The 23,819-nt window shown below is 44.4% G+C and overlaps 1 protein-coding gene across 9 annotated transcripts in view; it reads right to left on the minus strand.

Annotated features, from left to right (window-relative positions):
- NEO1 (neogenin 1) overlaps positions 1-23,819 on the minus strand; it is a 200,861-nt gene that overhangs the window by 11,184 nt on the left and 165,858 nt on the right. For 5 of the 9 annotated variants that reach the window (XM_053927496.2, XM_053927491.2, XM_053927495.2 and 2 more), the window contains exons 17-25: positions 21,255-21,478; positions 21,034-21,172; positions 18,889-18,996; positions 17,272-17,466; positions 16,585-16,617; positions 13,785-13,853; positions 6,215-6,362; positions 1,876-2,114; positions 1,230-1,322 (exon numbers count right to left, since the gene is read on the minus strand). In XM_053927496.2, the coding sequence (XP_053783471.1) occupies positions 1,230-1,322; positions 1,876-2,114; positions 6,215-6,362; positions 13,785-13,853; positions 16,585-16,617; positions 17,272-17,466; positions 18,889-18,996; positions 21,034-21,172; positions 21,255-21,478 (1,248 nt within the window). The remainder of the gene's footprint in view (positions 1-1,229; positions 1,323-1,875; positions 2,115-6,214; positions 6,363-13,784; positions 13,854-16,584; positions 16,618-17,271; positions 17,467-18,888; positions 18,997-21,033; positions 21,173-21,254; positions 21,479-23,819) is intronic. The other 4 variants (XM_053927494.2, XM_053927489.2, XM_053927490.2 and 1 more) reach the window with 3 other exon arrangements.

Genomic DNA, 23,819 nt, shown 5'->3' on the forward strand with positions numbered 1-23,819 from the left:
TAGATTAATTCTTTTTGGACATTCTCACTTTCAGACCTGGGGACTCGCTGTATGAGGGAAAGCATGGTTCCTCCCCTCACTTCCAAGTGCGGGCCCCTAAGCAAAAAGTACTTTGTGCCAAAGTGACCTATTCATGAACTGGCCCTTACTCTTCCAAAGCTGATTTTTAAAATCTGGAGCCTACGATGTTTGCGCCCAGTGAGCGAATATGACAGTGTGCGCACGGAGGCACTTACATGCTCGTGCCCCACCCCCCGCCCCGGCCAGCAAGTACAGGGTGCCATGGTGCACCCATGTGTGTGTAGAAATCTGATTATTTCAATCTCTGACACCACTGACGTGGCTGGAGCTCTGAAATGGGACATCTTTTAAGAAATAAATAAGAAATTCAGAAGCTCATTTAGGTTGAATTGGAAAGTGATCTTTCAGGACCTGATGTTTCAGCAGTTGAACCCCGGTGTCTGAGGGTGCTGCGGCGTGCTGGCCTGCCGCTCAGGTCCGAGCAGGCAGTTCAAGTTCAGGTAGTTTATAAAACTGGACACTGACAGGCAGGTGGCTTCTTGTCACTCTAGAACGGTACAGGGGACCCTCTGGAGGCACCACTGTGCCAGCTGGTCTGAAAGGCTTAGTTTGAAAAAAAAGAATGGACTCGTCCATTGCTTTTTTGGCTTTCAATTATGATATTTAACTTATTTTGCATTCCAAATATTACAGGAGGTTGGGCAACTTTTGTGCTTATCGGAATGAGGCCCATGGGTCAGATAAGATTGAAAATATTTCTTTAAAAACTCTATACTTTCAACCTTAAACTCCTCTAAAAATAAAGTCTACTAATTAAAAAAATTTCCACAGGCGCCTATCCACACTGAGTATGCGTTAGGAAGCCGAACTGACACCTGGTGTCCTTAGCCCCCAGCCTGGACGGGGGCTCCCCCATCTCTCCTGCAGAGATGCTGTGCACTTTCAGGGAGACTGGTTACTTCCCTATTCCTGGGAGACTGGGAGATGGGCTTTTTACCTTCTTTTCCCTATGATTGAAGAAGCTGGTCTCGATAATATTAATGACAAAATATGGCGACTCTTTGATACTTCTTCCCTCAAGCTGCCAGAGCTCTGGTAGCTTATCTTTTGTGTCAGGCCCGAATGAAGCCAAAGCGATCGTGCGTAGCTAGTGCCCAGCGTGACTGAACAGCCAGGCAGCACTAGAGAAAGGAGGCACTTTAACTTACGCTGGGGTGGCTGGGAGTCAAAGGGCATCATCATCTTTGGCCGCATTCCCCGCCTCCCGGCCAGTGTGGACATGCTGTCCTCCGACTCATGACCTAGACACCAAATGGGAAGGCTGGTTAAAAGCGGGCACTGTAGGCCACTGAGAAGCCTCAGCAACACGACTTCCAGGGGGGGATTCACGGACAGGAAGATGGGGGACAAGGGGTTTCTGCGGGAAGTGCAAGAAAGAGGACAATGATCGATAGTGCGTTACAGGAGTCCCTTCTGAGAGTCCTGTAATGCAGCTGGCACAATGCTGGCTGCCACGTTCAGTGTGGCATCTGTGAGGGCACCCAGACCAAGAACAATGTCAGCTGGACTCCAACTACAGGGACAGAACAAAACGCACAGACAAGGGCTAGGCTGTCTTGAATGCTTGAGCATCAAGGTAGGGAAGCCCGATGAGAGACCTAAAAGGTGTCTCATCTGGGTACAAAGCCTGCGTCCCACAAGCTAGCTACCCTCCATCACGTGTTGATGGCATCCTGTCACACACTCTTCTTTCAATCTCACCTCATACAGGAATCACCAAATTTAAGGCAACGTGATGAAATGAACAACGATTTAAATGAAAACCGTCCCCCAACACTTGGGGGAAACCTGTACCTCTGTATGAATTCCGCCTCTGATGGATGTTGCTGTCCATGGAATTGTCGACTGGTGTGATATCTTGGGAGTTGCGAGGAATTGGGGTGTCGGTCATGATGGGGTTCGGGTCTGGAGACTTGTCGATGGGCTTCAGCTCCAGCCTCTCGTGATGGATCCAGAGGTCTGGGGGTTTGACATCTTTGGAGTTCCCCTTGTACTTGTGGGAGCCGTTCACTGACTTGCAAGCAGCGCGTTTCCTAGGCACCAAAATAAGAGGGTTTTTAAACTAACTGTTTTAAACACATCTGCCAAAAGGTGTGACAGATTAAAACTGCCCTTCTGAAAGATGCTTCACGGAAAGACAGAACTAAACACAAAAAAGAAAAGCAGAGGCAAGAAGTTTACTTCTGGGAACAGTAAAAGTACCTCCTCCTGGTGCACATGTATTCACGTATGTGGACAGGGGTATATCTGAATATTGCCCTGGGACTTTGTTTCAGTATCACGAGATCAGACAGGATTTTTAAGTCAAATGATCTCTGAAGCGGAAGGTTCCTCCAGTCACTAGAGAAAGGACAACATTCACTGGAAATAGAACAATGGAGCGCAGGTAGTACTGATGGCTTAAGAAGGAGGAGGGACAACACTTTATATTTTTATTTATTTTTAAAATTAAATTCAGTGGGGGAAAGACTGGTAATAACAGTACATAAGTTTTAGGCATGCATCTTCGTAATGCAACATCAGTGTACTCTTGCTCACCATCCAAAATCGCCTCCTTCCATCTCTACATATTTGACCCCCCTCTGCCCTATTCTCCCTCCCCGACTCGTGTTCCCCTCTGGTAACCAGCACTACGCTGTATCTCTGAGTTTGTTTATTTTCTTTGAACATTCCAAGCAACCCGCACTAGGACTACCTGGGTAAAATCAGGAGTGCAGACGGCAGTGTCTACTTCTCTGTGCCTTAGTGTCTCCACTAAGTCACTCGCTCACCCATTCAATGAGCAGTTCACAGGTGCCCCCCGCATGTCAGGCCGTGTGCCAGACTGCTGCACCTTCAGCGCTGCTGGTTGAAGGAGGAAGGGCAGGCAATGAACGATTATTTTAAAATCGTCTGAGTTTAATGAAATGCCCAGTGTTACAGTAACCACTTAATGTGCCAACAAACCAGACAACCTGGACAAAATGGTAATTACTAGAAACATACAATCTTCCAAAACTAAATCAGAAGAATCAGACAATTTGAGTAGGCAGATTACACCCAGTGAAACAGAAGCAGTAATGAAAAAACTCCCAATAAACAAAAACCCTGGACCAGATGGCTTCACAGGTGAATTTTACCAGACATTCCAAGAAGAACACACACCTCTCCTCAAACTGTTTCAAAAAATTCAAGAGGAGGGAAGGCTTCCAAACTCATTTTACGAGGCCAACATTCTCCTAATTCAACCAGATAAAGACGCTACAAAGAAAAATATAGGCCAATATCCCTGGTGAACAAGATACTAAAATCCTCAACAAAATATTAACAAACCGAATACAGCAATGCATCAAAAAGATCATACACCATGACCAAGTCAGATTTATTCCAGGAATGCAAGGTTGGTACAACATTCACAAATCAGTAACTGGGATTCACCACATGAACAAAAGGAAGGATAAAAACCACATGATCGTATCAATAGATGCAGAAAAAGCATTTGATAAATACCAGCACCTATTTACGATAAAAACTCTCAGCAAAGGGGGATTAGAGGGAACACATCCAAACATAATAAAGGACATATATACAAACCAAGCATTATATACAATGGGCAAAAACTACAAGCATTCCCATTAAGACTGGGAACAAGACAAGGATGTCTGCTTTCACCTCTTACTCAACGTAATACGGAAGTTCTAGCCACAGCAATCAGACAATAGGAAACAGGCATGCAAATTGGAAAGGAAGAAGTAAAAATGTCTTTCTTTGCAGATGACAAGATACTGTACAAAGAGAACCCCAAAGATTCCACTAAGAAAACACTAGAACTGATAAATGAATTCAGCAATGTAGCAGGATACAAAATTAATATTCAGAAATGTTACATTTTTATAGACAAAAATGATCAGAAAGGGAAATTAAGAAAACAATCCCATTCACAATCACTTTGAAAAGAATAAAATACCGAGGAATAAATCTAACCACGGATGTAAAAGACCTGTACTCAGAAAATTGTAAGACACTGAAGAAAGACACTGAAGAAGATATGCGTAAGTAGAAGCCCATACTGTGGTTCGTGGATAGGAATAATTAACATCATAAAATGTCCATACTACTCAAAGCAATCTATAGATTCAATGCAATTCCCATCAAGATTCCAAACACATTTCACAGAAATAGAACAAATATTTCAAAAATTTATATGGAACCACAAAAGACCCGGCATAGCAACAGCGATCCTGAGGAAGAAGAACAGAGTTGGAGGAATCATGCTGTGTAGGATCAAACTATACTACAATGTTGTAGTAATCCAAGCAGCATGGCACTGGCATAAAAACAGACACACAGATCAACAGAACAGAATAGAGAGCCCAGAAACAAACCCACACCTTGGCAGTTAATTAGCATCTGACGGAGGAAGCAAGTACATACAATGGACTAAAGATAGTTTATTCAATAGCCTGTGCGGGGAAAATTGGACAGATACGTGCAGAAAAATGAAACTAGACCACCTTCTTACACCACACACAAGAATAAATTGAAAATGGATTAAAGACTTAAATGTTAGGCCCACAACCACAAAAACTGTAGAACAAAACATAGGCAGCAAAATCCTGGACATCGCTTGTAGCAAATTTTATTGAATGTATCTCCCCAGGTAAGGGAAAGAAAAGAAAAAAAACAAATGGGACTATACCAAAAGAAAAAGTTTTTGCACAGCAAAGGAAACCATCGACAGAATGAAAAGACAACCCATAGAATGGAAGACCATATTTGCCAATACGTCTGATAAGGTGTTATTCATCTGAAAAGGGCTAATATCCAAAATTTATAAAGAACTTACAAATCTCATCACTAAATAACCCAAACAATCCAATGAAACAAATGGTCAAAGGACCTGAAGACACTTCTCCAAAGAGGACATACAGAGGACCAACAGACATATGAAAAGATGCTCAACGTCATGTTTTGAGCATCAGAGAAATGCAAATTAAAACCACAATGAGATGTCACCTCACACCTGTCAGAATGGCCATCATCAGTAAATCAACCAACAGAAAGTGCTGGTGAGGCCGTGAGGAAAGGGGACCCTCATGCACTGTTGGTGGGAGTGCAGACTGGTGCAGCCACTGTGGAAAGCAGTATGCAGTTTACTCAGAAAATTAAAAATGGAACTGCCCGTTGACCCAGTGATTCTACTTCTGGGAATTTATCTGAAGAAAGCTAAAATACTAATTCAAAAGAACATAAGCGCCCCTATGGTCATTATTTACAATCCTTAAGCGTTATTTACAATCCTCAAGATATGCGAACAGCCCAACTGTCCATCGGCAGACGAGTGGATAAAACCACCATGGGACATTCACACAATGAAATACTACTTGGCCGTAAAAAAGAAGAAAACTTTACCCTTTGTGAATACATGGATGGACTGGGAGAACATTATGCTACGTGAAATAAGCCAGTCAGAGAATGACAAACAGCATATGATCTTGTGGAATCTAATGAACAAACTGAACTGACAAGGAAAACAGACAGACTCAGAGAAAAGAGCGGGATGCCAGCTCAGGCAGGGAGGGGGGCTGGGGGGTAGGGGGATCGAGCAAACAGGAGAAGGGACTCATGGACACGGGCAGCCTGTGTGGTGACTGCTGGGGTGGGGGCTATAAGGGCCTAAATGGCAATGGAAAAAAATACAACAAAAATCTGCCAAAAAAGGTACGGAAAATAAAAAGAGCCATTCTGCATTTCCTGCAGAAATATTTAAAACATCACTCTTCATGTACTTTGTGTTTTAACTCTGTGTGTGCAACTCCAAATACTGAAGTCACACAGAAGCAAAGAATGGATATCAAAAATCTGTGGGCTAGGTTTGGGGCTCCTAACTTTTTCTTTTTTTTTTTTTTTAATCCTTACCTGAGGGTATTTTTTCATTGCTTTTAGAGAGGCAGGGAGGTAGGTGGGGGGAGAGAGAAAGAGAGAAACATCGACATGAGAAGCACTCACAGGCTGCCTCCTATACGTGCCCTGACTGGGGTCTGAAGCACAACCTAGGTATGGGACCTTAGCGGGGATTGAACCCACGACTTTTCAGTTTGTGGAATATGCTCCAACCAACTGAGCCACACTGGCTGAGGCTGGGGCTCCTTACTTTTTCTGGTGAGAGGTGGTACGCCGGGTGCAAAAGACAGCGATGATCACGACCCCCACGATGGTGACGACCCCCACAGAGACGATGATGACCAGCAGCATATTACTGTCCAGAGGGGAGGTGGGGCTCCCATGGGGGCTGTTACTACCTGAAGAGGGGGAAATGGCACATTAGCTCAGAGAGTTCTAGAAACGCACACAAGCAGGCTATTTCACCTTCGTTTGAGCCCAGATATTTTATGTGAACTTCTTTCCAACTCTTATAAACGTGTGTCACGAACATGGCTGCCTCCTCTAGGCTAGGGAATCCAGAAAGCTACGTTTTTGCCCTGCGAACGCTTCTCAGCACAACGCCTTCCACAAAGCTGGTGTTTAATTAACACTTCTGAATTACACTGAACACTGAATTTGCAAATTAAGGGTCTTCCCCGCTGGTGTCTTATATTGTATATAAATTGGTTTTATAAAGCGCCACTTGTAAATCATTTAGGTTTCTGACTTTCAAAACTATTTTAAAATTGTACATTCAGAGACAGCGAAAAGTTTTTCTCAAAATTTGTCTGAGATCATTAAAGATTACTTTCATGATCATAAAAGAAAAAGCCTCTGTTTTTACTAAATGCAGTTTACGCAGAGTTAATTCTCTTACTCTGTTTCAGGAAAACAGCTCTGTATAGATGCATTAATTTGACAAATGTTTAATGAGTGGTTACTGTGTCCTAAGCATTGTTCTAGGTACTGAGGATGAGGATTCAATGGTGAGTCACAAAACTGTGAATGTTGGGGTGGGGGTAGGACCAAATAACAAATAACAAATCATTAGTAGTGAATGCTATGAAAAAAATCGAACGAGGGGTATAATGCAGTGATTGGGTGGCTGTTTTACATTGAGCGACTGTAAAAAGCTTCTCTGAGACGATGGCATTTGTGCTGAGGTTTGAATGGAAGGAGAGATCCCACCATACAAAGACCTGGAGGAAGAACACTGCAGAGGGAGGGGACGACTAGTGGAAGCGTCATAAGGCAGCAGCGAGCTCGGCAAGGCCGAGGAAGAGAAAGGCAGCCACTGCTGTTGAAGCGAAGAGAGATGCGCAAAGTTACGGAGGAGGAAGTGAGCAGGAAAAAACCAGGATGAGGCTGGAGAGTGTGCAGGGGCTATTTAGAGCCTTTTGGACATTCAGATTTTCTTTTTTCTTCTTTATTATTATTTCCCCATTGCTTATGGGATGAGGTCCAAGCTTTTTATAGAGGTCTCCTGCAATGTAGCTCTACTCCAAGTTCTGTTCCATTTTCTGAATCATATTTTTCCTTCCAATCTCATCATAAAAGTTATGCAGGATCATATTATAAAATATGGGAATCCCCACCATACAGATCTAACCACCATGGATATTTGATGTCGTTCCTTCTAGTCTCTCTCTCTCTTATGTTTCTAACCATTGGAGCTACACAGCAGTGAAATGCACCGCTTTGCCAAATAACGGGAGTCCAGTCCCTGGAAGTACTGAGAGAGTCTTTCTGCCAGTCTGGGGTAAATTCCTACCATGAGGGATGGCCTGCGAAGCTGCTTTTAGAAAGAGCCCCCAAAGAGATTTTCATGTACACTGTAGTTTATAAACTTAGGATCTAATCCAAACTACACTTATTGTGGGAATCCCTCCCACAACGTTGGATTAGCTGACTTTCTAGTTTTGATTCTATGATTTTATAGGCTACATCCAAGCACAGTGCAAAACCTGGGCTGATTTAGGAAAGCTTAAGAGTTTATTATTCTATATTTGATTCACTTTTATTCTTCGTATCTGAGAAAAAGGTAAGCAGAAAGACAACTCAAATTCTGCATACTGACCTTTACTAAAACAGTATTTAAAAAAATAAAGTAGACTTCTGGTCAAGACGGAGGAGTAGACAAACATGCTTCATCTCCTTGTACAACCACAGAAAGAATTACAACTAGATCTCAAAACGAGTAATAACCAGAACCGTCAGATAATCAAGCTGTACGGAAATCTGACAAGCAAGGATTTTAAGAAGCCCCATTCATCCAGACGGGTGCCTCTCTCTACAACAGGCCGTGCTACTAAGACAGGGAATCAAAGCAGCTCTACCTAATACACAGAAACAAGCACAGGGAGGCTGCCAAATTGAAGAGACAAAGAAACATGGCTCAAATGAAAGAACAGAACAAAATCTCAGAAAAAGTACTAAATGGAACAGAGACAACCACCCAGCTCAAAACACTGGTGATCAGGATGCTCAGAGAACTCACTGAGTACAGCAACAAAATAAAAAAGACCCAGGAAGAAATAAGTTACACTAAGTGAAATAAAGAGCAATCTACAGGGAACCAACAGCAGAGGTGATGAAGTCGGGATTCAAATCAGCGATATGGAACATAAGGAAGATATAAGCATTCGGCCAGAACAGCAAGAAGAAAAAATAATTAAAAAAAAAAAAAAGCAAAACGTGAGGATATTAAGGTGCCTCTGGGACATCGCCAAACATACCAACACCCAAATCATACAAATGCCAGAAGAAGAAGAGGAAAAGCAAGAAATCAAAAACTTACTTGAAAAAATAATGAAAGAAAACTTCTCTGATTTGGTAAAGGGAATAGACATACAAGTCTAGGAAGCACAGGGAATCCCAAACAAGTTGGACCCAAAGAGGACCATGCCAAAACACATCATAATTAAAATGCCAAAGGTTAAAGATAAAGAGAGAATCTTAAAAGCAGCAAGAGAAAAGCAGAGTTACCTACAAAGGAGTTCCCATAGATTGTCAGCTGTTTTCTCAAAAGAAACTTGGCAGGCAAGAAGGCAGTGGCAAGAAATATTCAAAGTGATGAAAAGCGAGGACCTACAACCTGGATTACTGTATCCAGCAAAGCTATCATTTAAAATGGAAGGGCAGTCAAGCGCTTCCCAGAAAAGGTAAAGCTAAAGGAGTTCATCACCACCAAGCCCTTATTACATGAAATGTTCAAAGGGACTTATTTAAGAAAAAGAAGATCAAAACTATGAACATTAAAAGGGCAACAAATTCACAGCTATCAACAACTGAATCTAAAGAACAAACTAAGCAAACAACCAGAACAGGGACAGAACATAGATATGGAGACCTTGAGCAAGTTATCGGCTAGGAGGGGGTGGGGGGAGGATGGGGGAAAGGTCCAGGGAATAAGCAGCATAAGTGGTAGGTACAAAACAGACAGGGGGAGGTTAAGAATAGCATAGGAAATAGAGAAGCCAAAGAACTTACATGCACGACCCATGGACATGAACTAAGGGGGGGAATGCTGGAAGGCGAGGGGATATTGGGCGGAGGGGGGCAAAGGGGTGAACTGGGACAACTGTAATAGCATAATCAGTAAAATATATTTAAAAAACAAAAATAATATTTTTACATATGGCAGAGACTACAGAACTAGGAGTCAAGAAAATGAGACCGCATTTGGGCTTTCCATGAGTCTTTGTTAACAACAGTGCAGAGCTACGGGTGGGTGCACAGTGGGGCAGGCACTGAAATGAGAGGCTGGGGGTTCTCAGGGGTTGGGGGGAAAGCAGAGTTGGGGGTAGTTCTTCCCTGCATTCAACGAGGCTAATTCTCATTTAATTGTCATTTGACCTCCACCTGTGAGCTGGCCGAAATCTCCCTTCTAAGAAAAAGAGTGAGTGGCCGAAGGGAACATTACCCCTTCTACCAGGGACATTATGACAGGCCATTTCTTAAGCCTCATCTGAACTATTTCAACAGCTTACTAACAATTTTTTCGGACTTTATACTCTTATTCCCGACGCATTCTTCACTGTCTACTAATAGCAGATACTCAGTAAATGGAAGTCACAGTTTACCACTATCCCACATCTTGCATGTGTTACTGATAGGATGAAGCTCACATTTCTTGGCACTGGTACTTGAGCTTTTGAGAGGCTGGTTCTAACCAACCTTCTCTAACCTGAGAATTCTATCCTGCCTCGAGGCAGTGTAATCCCCTTGGAAAGCAGGCTGTTTTATGTTGCCACGCCTCGGCACATGCTGTTTTTGCTCCCTGGAATGTACAACCCCCTCTGTGACATTTAGCAATCTCCTATGCACCATTTAAAACCTGGGTCATCCCTGGCCAGGTGGCTCAGTTGGTTGGAGCTTTGTCCCACACACCAAAAGGTTGTGGGTTCAATCCCCAGTCAGGGCATGTAGAAGAGGCAACCAATCAATTTTTCTCTTTCACATTGATGTCTCTCTCCCCCCAACCCCCGCCTTTCCTCTCTCTCTAAAATCAATGAACATATCCTTGGGTGAGGATTAAAAAAAAGGATCATATATCACATGTTCTACAGAGCTTTCCCCTTTCTCTATCAGGTAGTTTGTCACTCATTTCTCTTGCTCCCATAGCCTACTATATAAAACCTGAACCTTAACAATATGTGTGAATGAATGAATGCATTAATAAAAGAAAAGACAAAGAAGTAATTACTTTTTTCACAACCTTGAATAATATATTGTGGAAAGCACATAAATGCAACAAATGTAGCCCAAGAAACTCATAAAGTCCTAGAACTAGGACACTAAAAATTTCTTGAAGCACGCAAATTTGTCTGTCCTAAGAACAGGCTGATTTCACTCAAGTCTGGGCAGTACCACTTTTTATTTAAATAGATAGCTAGAGAGTAAGCAATCATTTTATTTCCACGGTCAGAGTGGGAGTTTCCAGAGGACAGGCCCTTGTCCCCCATGCATCACTGGCAGGGGCAGACACAGCAAGGGGTATTTCTAACAGCGACGTGTGTGGGTTTTCACCACCACCAGACTCCTACTCTGGTGTAGACCCTGTGCCTGTGAGGCTGCGTGTAACAGTGGGAAAGGCACAATGAGATGCCAGAAGATACAGGTTTTGCGTTTAGGACTTCCGTAATCAGGGGGGGGGCCCAGGCACATTATGTCTCCACTGAGTCTCCTAAGGTTTAAAGTGGGGATGAGGAGATCCACGATGGCTACAGAGCAGGTGGAAGCTGCACTCACCTCCTCCCAGGACCAAGCAGGAATTACACCTAAATCACAGAAAAGCCATCCTGAATGACCAAATGAACACTAGCTGGAGAGAAGCCTTACAATCAAGGGCCCCACAGCAAGGCTGGCACGGAGTGCAGAGGCACGAGAGGGCTGGCTGGGCTCCCACGGGCAGCAGCTGGAGTTCCAGAGGGGTCTCTCAGCGGCTGGAGGGGTCCCCCTGAGAAGTGCGGGGTCTAAATCCCAAAGTGAGCTCCATAGCCTACAACACCAGAGCCAGACGGAACCCAAATAACACCTGGCTGTGAAAAACAGGGGAGTTTCTGTCTGCCAGGGGGAGGCAGTTGGAGATGCAAAGAGCCACTTAAAGGGCCACCACACAAGATTTCGTTTGCAGCCACTTACTGTGGGCTCTAGCAGAGGGAGGGCAGAGTGGACTAGAGGCTCATGAGGAGAGTCTGGGGCTGGTGGCTCTGAGGAGAGAGCTGAAGGGTCAGCCACCATGATCCCAGCGCTGAGTCATTCCCCGTACTGCAGGAGCTACCTCTCTCAGGCAGAGCACTTGCCTCCAAGTGGCAACAACCTGACAGGAAGCAGCAGCCCCATCCTGCGGAGCTTAAGCCCTGCTGAGGAGCACAGATGGAGGCTATTTCAGTGATTAAGCCTAACAGAAAATCCGCAGGTGAAGATGGATCTCTGGAAGCTCTGAGACGTTAGCCAACCCTCCCCAAGGCCTGGTGCTGGTAACAGCTGGCCTGGGCGAGCGGCTTGGTCCTTTCCACAGGCACCCAGGCCCAGCAGAGGCAGCCACAAGCTGTGGATTGCTTACAGCTCCAAAAAGGATGCCCAGCACCGGTCACAGGTCGAGTCTGACACAGCCTACCCCAGAGTCTTTGCAGATTTACCAAATACACAGAAACAAACACAGAGAGGCAGCCAAAATGGGAAGACAAAGGCCCCAAATGAAAGTACAAGAGAGTTCTCCAAAAGAAGAACTAACTGAAATAGAGGCAAGCAATTTATCAGATATAGACTTGAAAGTAATGATTATAATGATGCTCAAGAGCTTAAAAAAATAAAAAAGGACCAGTCAGAAATAAAGAATGAAATACTTGAAATAAAAAAATACAATGGAAGGAATAAACAGTAGGTTAGATGAAGCAGAGGATCGAACCAAATATTTGGAAGACTGGGTGGGAAAAAACAGCCAGGCAGACCAACAAAAAGAAAAAAAGTATTTAAAAATTAGGAGAGTTTAAGAAATCTTTGGGACAACATTTGCATCACAGGAATACCAGAAGGAGAAGAGAGTGAGCAAGGGAATGAGAACCTGTTTGAAGAAATAATGACCGAAAACCTTCCCAACCTGGTGAAGAAAAAAAAAAAAGACTCACAAGACCAAGAAGTACAGGGAGTTCCAAACAAGTTGGACCAAAAGAGGCCTACCGCAAGATACATCGTCATTAAAATGGCAAGGCTTAAAGGCAAGGAGAGACTCTTAAAAGCTACAAAGAAAAGCAGTGAGTTACCTACAAGGGAGCTCCCATTAGACTGTCAACTGATTTCTCAACAGGAACATTTCAGGCCAGAAGGGAGTGGAATGAAATACTGAAGGAGATGAAAAGCAAGGGCCTACAACCAAGACTACTTTACCCAGAAAGGCTATCTTTTACAATTGAAGAAAACGTTACCCTTTCTGACGGCACGGAGAGTTTAGTGTAATGATTACGCTAAGTGAAAAAAGCCAGCCAGAGAAAGACAAATACCATAGGATTTCACTCGTATGTGGAATCTAACAAACTGAACTAGCATAACAGAGACAGACTCATGGGCAGAGAGTAGGCTGACTCCTCTTGGATATGTGGGCAGTGGATGGGTCAAGCAAAAAAAGGAAAAGCACTCATGGACGTGGACAACAGTGTGATCACTGCAGGGAGAGGTGGGCGTAAGGGGAACAAATTATAATGAAAAAATACAATAAAAATAAATTTTAGACAACGGGAATGATATCTGTTCCCCAAAGTTCACAGTGATTTCATGTCTGGAGGTAGCGTACAAATGGTCAAGTTCACTAGAAGAGTAAGTGCCGTCACTTAAGCAATAGAAGGCACCAGCTCTCAGGATGGCTGCAAGTGTGGGAAGAATTCTTTAGAATTCTCAAACTAAACACACTATGGCAAGTAGTTTAGGGAGAAATTAATGATTTCGAAGCATTTATTTGGCTTGGGTGATGGCTAATTCCACTAGCTGGTTTATTTTTGAAAACAATATTCTAATTCTTTTCTAGAGGCAGTGGACAAAAAAAAAAAGACTTGTTTATTTAGAATTAGTCTTATTTTAAGTCGGATATGTGGGGAAACAATTTTATTTATAAATCCTGTAATAAATGGGATTGCAGTAATTCAGCACTTATTTGCCAGATAAATGCCTAACGCTAACTCTGTTAAACAAAAGGAAATAGGTAACATTGTACAGTCACCACACACAAGCTACAAAGGATGTTCGAAGCAGAACTGCGTCATGTCTACAGGGGGCCCACAGAGCCGCAGGAGGGGCTTTACCGCTCATCGGAGGTTTGTAGTCAGATCCTAGGTCTGGCAGCCGGCTTCCTTTTCCCGCAGACCCTGAGGCTGAGGGAGAAAAAAAACCACGTCAGTAACGACCCAACCCACGGGCGTGACAAGTCCACTTCACAGCTAATGAGCGTGTTCTACAAAAAAATATTTTCAGTCTACTTTGTTCATGAGGAAACGAAGGAGCACATCAACACCAGGGGAAAACAGGGTCTGTCTGTGCCAAGCGAGCTAAGGGAATGCTTTCTATGCAATGAGGCATCTGAAAGGCTGACACCCTTTCCGTGGCTGCATCTAGTGTGAGACTCACGGCCACTCGTTGCTGATGGGGGGGACACACGCCACTTCCCTAGCCCAGGGGAAGAGTTTTTGAAAGATGGCCCAGAGTGCGTATGCAAAATAGCTTCCCTTGGAAGAGGAACCCGAAGACTGGTTTGGTTATCTTCTGCAGTAAAGCACCAGACTCTTCCAAGGGCCCTGGCTATGCTGATATGGCCTAGCAGGGACTGGATCCTTTTCTCAAATTACAAAGTCGCCTTTCCCTCAGCAGGAGCAAGAAGGCAAGTGCAAGTTCAAACTGGGGTCACAGTCCTGCTCAGTCACCTGAACATGGTCTTGAATTCTGTTCTTCACATCTGTAGAAACAGCTGCTTGGGTAAAGCAAATACAAGGAGTCCTTTCCCAGGAAGGCAAAGGTTCCCCTCCACCCACAGCGTGGGGCCAGAGAGCAGCGCGGACCTCTCGGAAGAGGTCTGGAAGAGCGCACAGCGGACGCTGCTGCTCACAGCACCGTGCTTGGCGGACGGCCAGCCCGCGCAGAGTGGCCCCTTCACGTGCTGACCGCGGGACAACCTGACACTCAGCAAGTTATGTAATCACTGTGTCCCCTCGTTACAAAGCAGTAACGGCAACGGCGCGTACTTGCTGAAACCGTCGTGAGGACTACACGGACACTCAGTTCTGTGAAAGACTCTAAGTGCTGCCCGACACACAGTAAGGGTCCCATAAACACTGGCCGCTGTGGTTACAGGCGTGACGACCCTTTCTCCTCTCGGAGGCAGAGGCACGAAGCTTCAGAAAACGCTTATAAACGAGGCATTTCTATACATTAAGCTGGGCTAGAGATTCCTGAACTAGATTTGTTTCTGTAACACATCAGAGCTAACGTCAAGGACTTCTGTGAATTATCAGACTTCGAGGAAATGAAAAATTAAAATCTGACACTTTCCCTATGTGGTTCATTTAACAGAATAAATCTGGAGACAAAAACAGTGTTTTCTACGTTTCCGGAAGTTCAAAACTCCAAAAGGTGGCAGAAGTTCTTGGGTATCCAAAAAGGCGTACTCTAGAATGTAACTCACTGTCCCTTTCGATTGCCCATACTTGTCGCTCCACCCCTCAGGTCCGCCGCTGGGACCCCTCCCCGACGGCACGCACCACACACCAAGATTTCGGCTGCTCTCTTCACTCTGATAAAGTCTAGTTGGTGGGCTGACCTAGCACTTGCAAGGTTCTTCATGTTTAAATGCACTTATTTGTCGGGTAGCCCACATTTATGCCAATCTCTCCAGAGTATCATATTATGTAAATAATTGCCAAAGAACACACTTTGCTAATAAGCTAGTGGGTTTAATTCCTGTATTTCCCGAATTTTTTTCTCTTAAAGTTAAGCTACGAACAAGAAATTCCAAGGATTAACCAAACACCAAAAATAAACATGGACCAAGAACTCTGAACACCAGAGGTGCGGCGCAGCACCCTGGCGCTTGGAGTGGAGCCGGGAAAGGACGGCGAGCATGTCTGTGTTCTGCGCATACACAGAATGGCCTTTCTTTTTTCACGCTTCCTCCCTGCACCCCCTAGTATGAAAGCCAGCCTGCAGCTTCTCTGAAGTACGGTACAATCCGTGACTCATGGCAAACAGATTTCTAAAGCCCTGAAACCTGAAACCTCACGTTCTGTCTCTTCTTGCCGTTAACCAAGATCCAAAGACTGTGTGTTTCTAATAACGATTCTTAAACTACAAAAGCAATCATCCAATTTACTCGTATTGTTCTTTCTTAGTATAGAAAACAGACGCCATCTCTAGCTGAATTGCCAGAGATGACAATCACAGAGCACGTCACCCTCCACCACAGCAATTACAGTGGAAAGACCTCGCTGACCTATAATTTCAAGAATGGTGACAGTGAAGCCCCTGCTTCCTAGGTATATCCATTGAAAATTTTTTTCTATTCTTTTTAAAAGTGAGCAGATATATTTAAGTGAGGAAATGGAAAAGGAACTCTGAATTAAGTTTATGGTAAAAGAATAAATGGCACTAATTTTGCCATGAAGAATCATAGTTCAGTAGGGTGCATTTGTAGATGCTTTGTGGGAGGAAGAAAACAGGGTATGTGCCGAATTCGATTACAACTTTTCACTTAGAGATACTAATAAAATCCCAGATGCCACGAATTTTTGTGCTTGCTCTCATCATGCCTGGAATTGTTCCAGAATTTCAGTATGTTAGTGCTAATGGGACTCACACTTCAGGCCCATCCCCGACAGCTGCAGAACGCAGGTTATTCTGCTCAATTTTTTCCCCCGTCAGTCTGTTTAGCTCCCAGCTTTTCAGATACCCCAGTGCCACAAACATGGACTCAACTCCACTTTGGCCAATAAATAACATGGGTTTGAACACATGGTGCTGGTTTGCAAGAAAAAAAAAAAAGGAACAAAAACAAGAAAAAGCTAATAATAGGTCACAAAAGAGAGGAAAAGAAAGAGAGGCCGTCTACTCATTTACCTTGATCATTAGGCATTTTATCAGAGGAGTCCGCTAACAGGCCAAGCACGGGGGGAGAAAAAACAAGAGCAAGGATCACAAGCTTTGAAGATGGGACAGGCATAATTTTTAAAGGAAAAAAATAAAACCCCACGAACTTCCAAACAGATTGAGGTGGGTTTTTTGTTTTTCTTTTAAAGAGAAACCCAGATGTGGTTTCTGTATTTCTAGAGACTCAGCTCCCGACTGAATTTTATTCCTAAATTCATTCGGTTCAGTACTTTATCTTCACTTTCTTATGCAGAGTTCCTTTAAAGGGCCCCTTGTAGTCTTTCTCTCTATAAAGGTCTAAAATAAGCCTTTCAAGTTAGGAGCCTGCATGTGTTGAAAGAGAATCATCTGTCACAATATATTACTTTGTACAGGAAAAGAGAATCACACCTGGTCTGACTATAAATAGCCTCACATGGCTGCCTCAGACAGACCGGAGTCAAAGTTCCCTTCTCTACGATCTGGTCAGGCTCGGGACCTAGCGAGCACCAGTCTGGTGGGCAATGGCGAGGGAGGGACCGTTTTGAGATAAATGCACACAGTGTGGCTCATCGTAAGGACTTCTTACGTCATCCATGGTCTCGACACGCTACAGTGACGCGTGCAAGCACAGCCCCACTGAGACACGTTGTTAACCAACGCTGTCGGGGGCCTCACCTTTAGGCGTTCTGAACTGGACGGCTTCCGACATGGGCCCCATGCCCTTCGAGTTGCGAGCCTGCAGCTTGAAGTAGTACGGCGTGTCGAGCGTCAGCTCTTGGATCTGGTGGGTCAGCCGGTTGCCCACGACGGGCTCGATGACCCAGTCGTGCATCTCCGCGTTCACGTCCGTGCTGTAGTATATGATGTAGCCTGTGCAAAGCGGGTAATGGGGAAGAGGTCTTACTCCTGCTGCGTCTTTTGAAACCAGCCAGTTACATGCTACAGCGCAAACACGTAGAGAAAGTCACTGCTGAAACAGCAATGGTAAAGGCACTCAGAGTGCTGCACTAAATACAGTAGAGAAAACCACAATTTGTACAGCGCCAAGCTACAGGTTATCATCCGCATCAGCCGCTGGAGTAATAAAACTAATAAAAGATAGAAAATTTAGGGTTAAGTACCCTCAGAATCTAAGAAATCCAATCACTTCAACATGTTAATACTTAAATAATGTACCTTCAATGGTCTCCAATTAAAATAACACAGTTTTGAAAACCAGTCAATGGCCTAACATGCTGTTCTAGCTCTTACCAATGTGGTATCTCGGGAGAAGAACTGGGAGAGGGGCAGCAACCTTTGTTAAGTTCTCCCAGATTTGGGGCAGCCGCAGTGAAACGTCACCTGGTAGCTTCCACCAGAGGGCACTCAACCTCCATAGCCGAGGCAGAAAGACCCACAACCACACACCTACCTGACCCACGCAGTACATTATTACTGGGTTTTAAAGGCAAAAAAAAAAAAAAAAAGCAATGCAGGTCAAGTCATGCTTGATTCTTTTATGAAAAAAGAAATTCAAAACCTAAAAAAATCACAAAAGACCACGAATTTATGGAAAGGAGTTTCTATTGAAAGCTGGAACACAATGCGGAAAAAAAAAAGCTTCCAGTTTTCTTAGGCCAAGGACCTTCATAAGACACACTTCTGTCCCTCAGTGCGTATGCACATGGAGCAGAGGCTCCAAGGGGAATAATTAACAGCCAAATCCCTTTCCTCCTGGATATGGCTGAGGAGGGTGCAGTGTGTACTGGGGAAGGCTCTCCTCTGGAAGGCTAAGGAGACACTCAGGTGTCTTCCAAGGCCCAGGCCAATTCAAACCTTTACCGGTTAGGTGGAAGAGCGCAGAAGCTGACGCAGCAGCCCTGGAGGGGGGAAAGGAATTAAAAGTCCAATGGGCTTTTTTTTGGCTTCAGGGTAAAACGAGCAGAATCTGTTCACTGGGAGTTACCCTACAGAGTGAGGCGGGGTCTTTAATTCTAGAGCTGGTCATCTTAGTCCAAGGCAGAGAGGGCAGCTTCTCTGAGGAAAATAAACAGGTTTATACAGTGTCACTACATCCAAAGGCTGGCTGGCTGTTGCAACCGGCGGACACCGAGCAGGTGCCTCGCTTTTCCGTCACTGCGGGCGAACAGCGGCCCCCCTGGCTCCACTTCTGAGAACCATCAGGACTCACGGCGCCCCCTAAAATGGCCACGCTGGCCTTCAGACTCCCACTTCTCCCAGCGACACAGAACCCTCTGGGGTGCTTCTGCCAGGCAGGAGAAGGGGACAGACACACATTTGAAGTCATCTCACCTGTAATTTTGCCATTGGCTTCGGAGGGAGGCTGCCAGTTCACAATTATGGTCCTAGGTTTCCCCTCTTTACTCACGACAGTCACGTCCTTGGGTGGAGAAGTAGGGACTACAAAATAAGGACACTCTCAGTAATCCCTGTCCTTTTCGATTTTATTCGCCACTTCCTCAGCCCTTTCCATTTATAAGGCGAAAAAGATAAAGCCTCCTTCCTTCAAAGAGTTCACAGTCCGTCTATAAATAGCTCCAGTAAAAAAGATGAACATGGAAAACCCCAAAGAGAGAACATCACACGGTGGACTTACAGAACTGGCCTCTCAACTGGGGGCGGGGGCAGGAAAATATATGGTAAGTAGGTAGGGAAATCAAAAGACGAGTACCTGCCAAGTACCTACTATATGCCAGGCACTTTATTTTATTATTACTTTTTTAATCTTCTCCTGACACGTTTACTAGTTTGACAGGGAGAGAGAGAGAGAAACATCCATCAACGCCCCCCACCCTGTATGAGCTCCGACTGGGGATCGAACCCACAGTCTAAGTACGCGCCCTGACCAGGATCAAACACAACCTTTTGTTGTGTGGGATGATGCTCCAGCCAAGTGAGCCAGCTGGCCGGGGCACCAAGCTTTTTACAAATAACTTTTTCTTAGTATTTACTAAGAAACAACCTGAAAGGTAGTTTCCACAATCCCTGCCTGACAGATAGGATGCTGAAAGTGAGGAAAGTTATGTGATTTTTCTAAGATAACATTCCCCCCTAACTGGGGTTATTTCGTTAGGATATTTTAAAATGTAAAATAATTTTCTCTCTCACCTATATTTGGCTCTCCAAATATTTAAAAACCTCAAATTCCTTCAAAGAACATGATTTATAAGGTGATGTTTTTTAAAGTTTGCAATGAAAACCACTGTCAACTACTTGAACTTATTGCTCTGAAAGGTCAAGTTGTCTGTGTAACGGAAAACCCAACAACATAAAAATGACTGCGTTTCTTGTGTCCACGCTGTGGCTGAAGACTTTTAATGCACTAGTACGGAAATGAGAGAACCCTCCTAGGATAAAATGGAAGCTAGCCCGGTGAAGTGCGAACACCCTAAGGAAATGCATAGTACACTGTATTAGCTAACAGGCTGGAATTAAAGCAGAAAGATACTCGCGGTCTATGTAAGCATTTGTGTGCCGTACTCCTAACTCCCCACATCCAAACCCCCGTTTCTGCAGGAAGTTCATCTCGCTGCGCAGCAGACAAAAGGGCATTAGGGCCAAGCCGTCCAGGAGATACCACGCCCGCCTTTTCCCTCCTGTGCACACAGGAGAGACAGACACAGGGGCCACCGTGACTGTGAAGGTGCCTGTGCTGAGAGAGGGCACGGGGGAGAAGGGCAGGCCTACAGGTGAGCAAAAAGCAAAGGGAACTCTCCTCCACATCTTCTTACGGACAAACCCCTAAGGACACTCCAGAGGGACATGTTACAGGACACGAGCTGCTTTGTGAAAGGGCTGCTGGTAAAGTGCTGAGGCCCCAGCACGCACGCTCGACGCTGCAGCTGCCTGGTGGGGGCGGGTCACTCCATCCTTTGTTCCTCAGTTACCAGGAAAGCAGGGTGAATGACAAGAGGCCCTCGAGTCTGCACAGTGCTTTATAAATGAGCGTGCGCTTTCCCATCCCCTCCTCGCGCTACCCTTACCATAACCCTGTGAAGCAGGAAAGACACAAGTTCTTACTCCCCTTTATTACCTCTCTGGAGGAAACAGAGATTCAGAGGCTGAATGACCGGCGTAGCGTCACAGTCAGTGGATGGCTGACCCGGGATTGAATTCAAGCCTCCTGATTCCTAAGATCTAGTATACTTTGCACTATATTATCCTGTTATGTGCTAATGCTCTTGTACACAACGACGATGAAAAAGATGAAAAACATAATTCATCAGCTGGAAAAGCGAATACTGAACTCAAGCTACAGTTGCTTTGTGCTTGGTAAACACATTAACTAATGCACTCAGTTCTTTCCTCGGTGAGTGAAAGCAGGCGTGATAAGTCTCATGATTTGGGATGTGGCACATCACCAGTACGAGCTTCCACGAGCTCTCGGGTCTCGCAGAGAAGAAATGCCACATGGTGTGTGGCCCCAACAGCACGTACCTAATTCGAAGGTGGTCCCGTGGGCTGTCATGCTCCACGTGCTGGACCTGCGGCCCTTGGTCACCATCACGGAGAACTCATAGAGCGTGTTCGCCTTTAGGCCAGTCACCAAGTAACTCAGAGTGGTTGCATTCGCATTCTGCAAACAGACGATGTGAGAACTTTGAATGCGGAAAATACCAACAGTGAGCCCGCCGCGTCCACGGCACACGTGCCCGTACCTTGTACTTGGTGTTGGCCGGGATGTTGGTCTTCCACCGGACCGTGTAGTACCGGGAGTCCGTAATCTTCTGGTGCTTGGGCAGCGAGTTGTCTGCCCACGTGACCCTGACGGTGTCGTGACTCAGAATGGAAGCCTGGACCCCCACTGGTGGCATCATGGGGGTGGGATCGGGCACTGGAGTGTATGGAGCATTAATAACAAATAAATCAACCTCAGAAGTGTCTGGGTAAGAAGTAATTAAAAGGGGAAGTGGCATTTTAACATAAACAAAAGTAAAAGAAAAGGGAAATGCAGGGTAATACAATGGAATGAAAGGTGAGAAATGAAGAAAGAGAAAGAAAATCCAGAGTTAATAGATAACCGCCATTCATTTAAAAGAATATTTCCACTTGTGCTCTTTCAGAAAAACATCCAGGGAAACACTAATTAACTATGATCCTCTACTGTATTCTGTAGGTGCATTAGAATTTGATAATCCAGTGATTTTATTAACATATTCATACTTAGATTTTTCTATGAATTACTTGAAAATTCTACTTCCTGTCCAAAAAGGATCATGAAAAGATAAAAATTGCTTTTAAAACCAAAGGCAGAATTTCTGAGCAAGCAACACACAGCTTATGATCGGTTTTGGTATTTCACGCTGGGGCTGAGTTTTGGGACACGGCTTTAAGTGTGATACACAGGACACGGAAAGGCCCTGCTCTCAGACCCAAGCCCAGCCTTCATGTTCGGGTGTGTGAGACCCCCCAGGGTGCGGTTGAGATCTGCTGATTCCTGCTACACTTTAGCCAGTCGAGTCGGAGAACAACCCACCGGTGAGTGCCAGTAAGTCATGGGAAATGGCACAGCTATGGGTCCACGCAACTTAGTCTTTACGAACTTCAGAACCAGAGGGCTCATCTGATGGAAGGGGAAGTCTGTCCGCAAGCGCTGCCTGTGCCGTGTGCAACAGACACATTCTCATCAAAACAGAGGGCGGAGTCAGTACAACGCACCAGGACCCCTTCGGGCTCTTCCGACAGGTTGTGTAAGTATGCACACACTCGCGTGTTTAAAGCTAAGGTTTCAGAAAGGTCTCCCCCGTAGTTATTGTGATTAACCCTTCCTGTAAGTCAAAATCTGAAAAGACGTGGGCCAATTATTATGAATAATTGCCACGCTGAAGGAATAGTCTCCATTTGCATATTTGTTTCCGCACAATGAGGACTAAAAATAGCAGGGGAACAGCACGCATTTTAATCAAGAGCCTTGTTCAAAGATCAGGCCACGGACCACTTAGTAACAGACAATGTACCTTCAGATGCCAAAATCATTAGACATCTTTGAGGAAATTTTTTATTTGTAACAACTTGTGAAAAAAGTAGCTGGGTTACATGAATTAGGAACATTTCCTTCTGTACTTGCAGCCAGAAGACGAAGGGAGCCTGCTTCAATGTGGCTGGTCGGGGAATAATATCGGTGTGATAGTTTGGAGTTTTAACTTTTAACATTTCACCTACAATGTCACAGGGTGTGCTTGGGTCTGATGTTGTTCTGTTACAGAATTACATGCTTATGGTTTTGTAATGAAAGATTTTGTAACCAAAAAAGGCATTATTTGTGCAGGACCCTGTATATTTTTAAGTCACGTTAAAAAAAATTCAAATTTGTTTTTTTCTATTGTAGATTGAGTTAAGAAAGTACCAAACTACTTATTTAGTACTCTCTTTTTTGATCTTGCTTTGTCCCCTTCACGGAACGCTAACGCTCCTGAGAAGGAGTTGCACACTCAGCACAGAGGAGCGGAAACAGGGCAGAGCCGCCCAAGTGCAGTCACGGCGTTGGCCTCGTGGAGCCAAGGCATAGAGGGGGCGGAGACTCTCTTTTCAGAAAGAGTAATGCCAACTGTGTGGTGCTATACAAAGTATCCAGAAGACATAGCAGGCAGTACAGAGTCACAACTCTGGGAAACAGATGGAAAAGAGCATTTCCAAAAGTGACAGGCTCTTTGGTTTTTCAGTGCCTATCGGAAAAATGTTCAACTCTAATATGTCAGTTTGATACACTTTCTCATTCAGATCTGAAGTCCATGTTTTATGTGTCTACAGAAATTTTACATTATATGTATAATCATTTAAAGGTATTTTAAATAAATTACAAAGAAAAAAATGAGTATTTGGTCTCTTTTGTCACAAGTACACAGCTGATCACACGGACAGTACATCCGACTCTGTACTCTCTCTATAAAGCTTCTGAAAAGCACATACAAAAATACCTTCCCAGCCGCTCAGGTGACTAGTGAAGAAAGTGCTGGGTTTATCAATCGTATACATTTATTGCTATCATCAGGAACCTATATAACTCCTCCAGAGACATGGAGATCTTCTCATTTTTTCACTCATTTTAGTTACAACTCACATGACCGATAGATGAAAAATCACTTTTAATTCCGTCAGAACTATGGCTTTTAGATCTCAACACATTAAAAACATGGGTTACATATCTACCTGAAAATGTTTACTGGACAGGGTCATTAATATTTCCTAAAAAGCAAAACTGGAAGTAACAAACACTGCATGCC

This window comes from Desmodus rotundus, chromosome 7 (genome assembly GCF_022682495.2).
Source record: "Desmodus rotundus isolate HL8 chromosome 7, HLdesRot8A.1, whole genome shotgun sequence".
Lineage (NCBI taxonomy): Eukaryota > Metazoa > Chordata > Mammalia > Chiroptera > Phyllostomidae > Desmodus > Desmodus rotundus.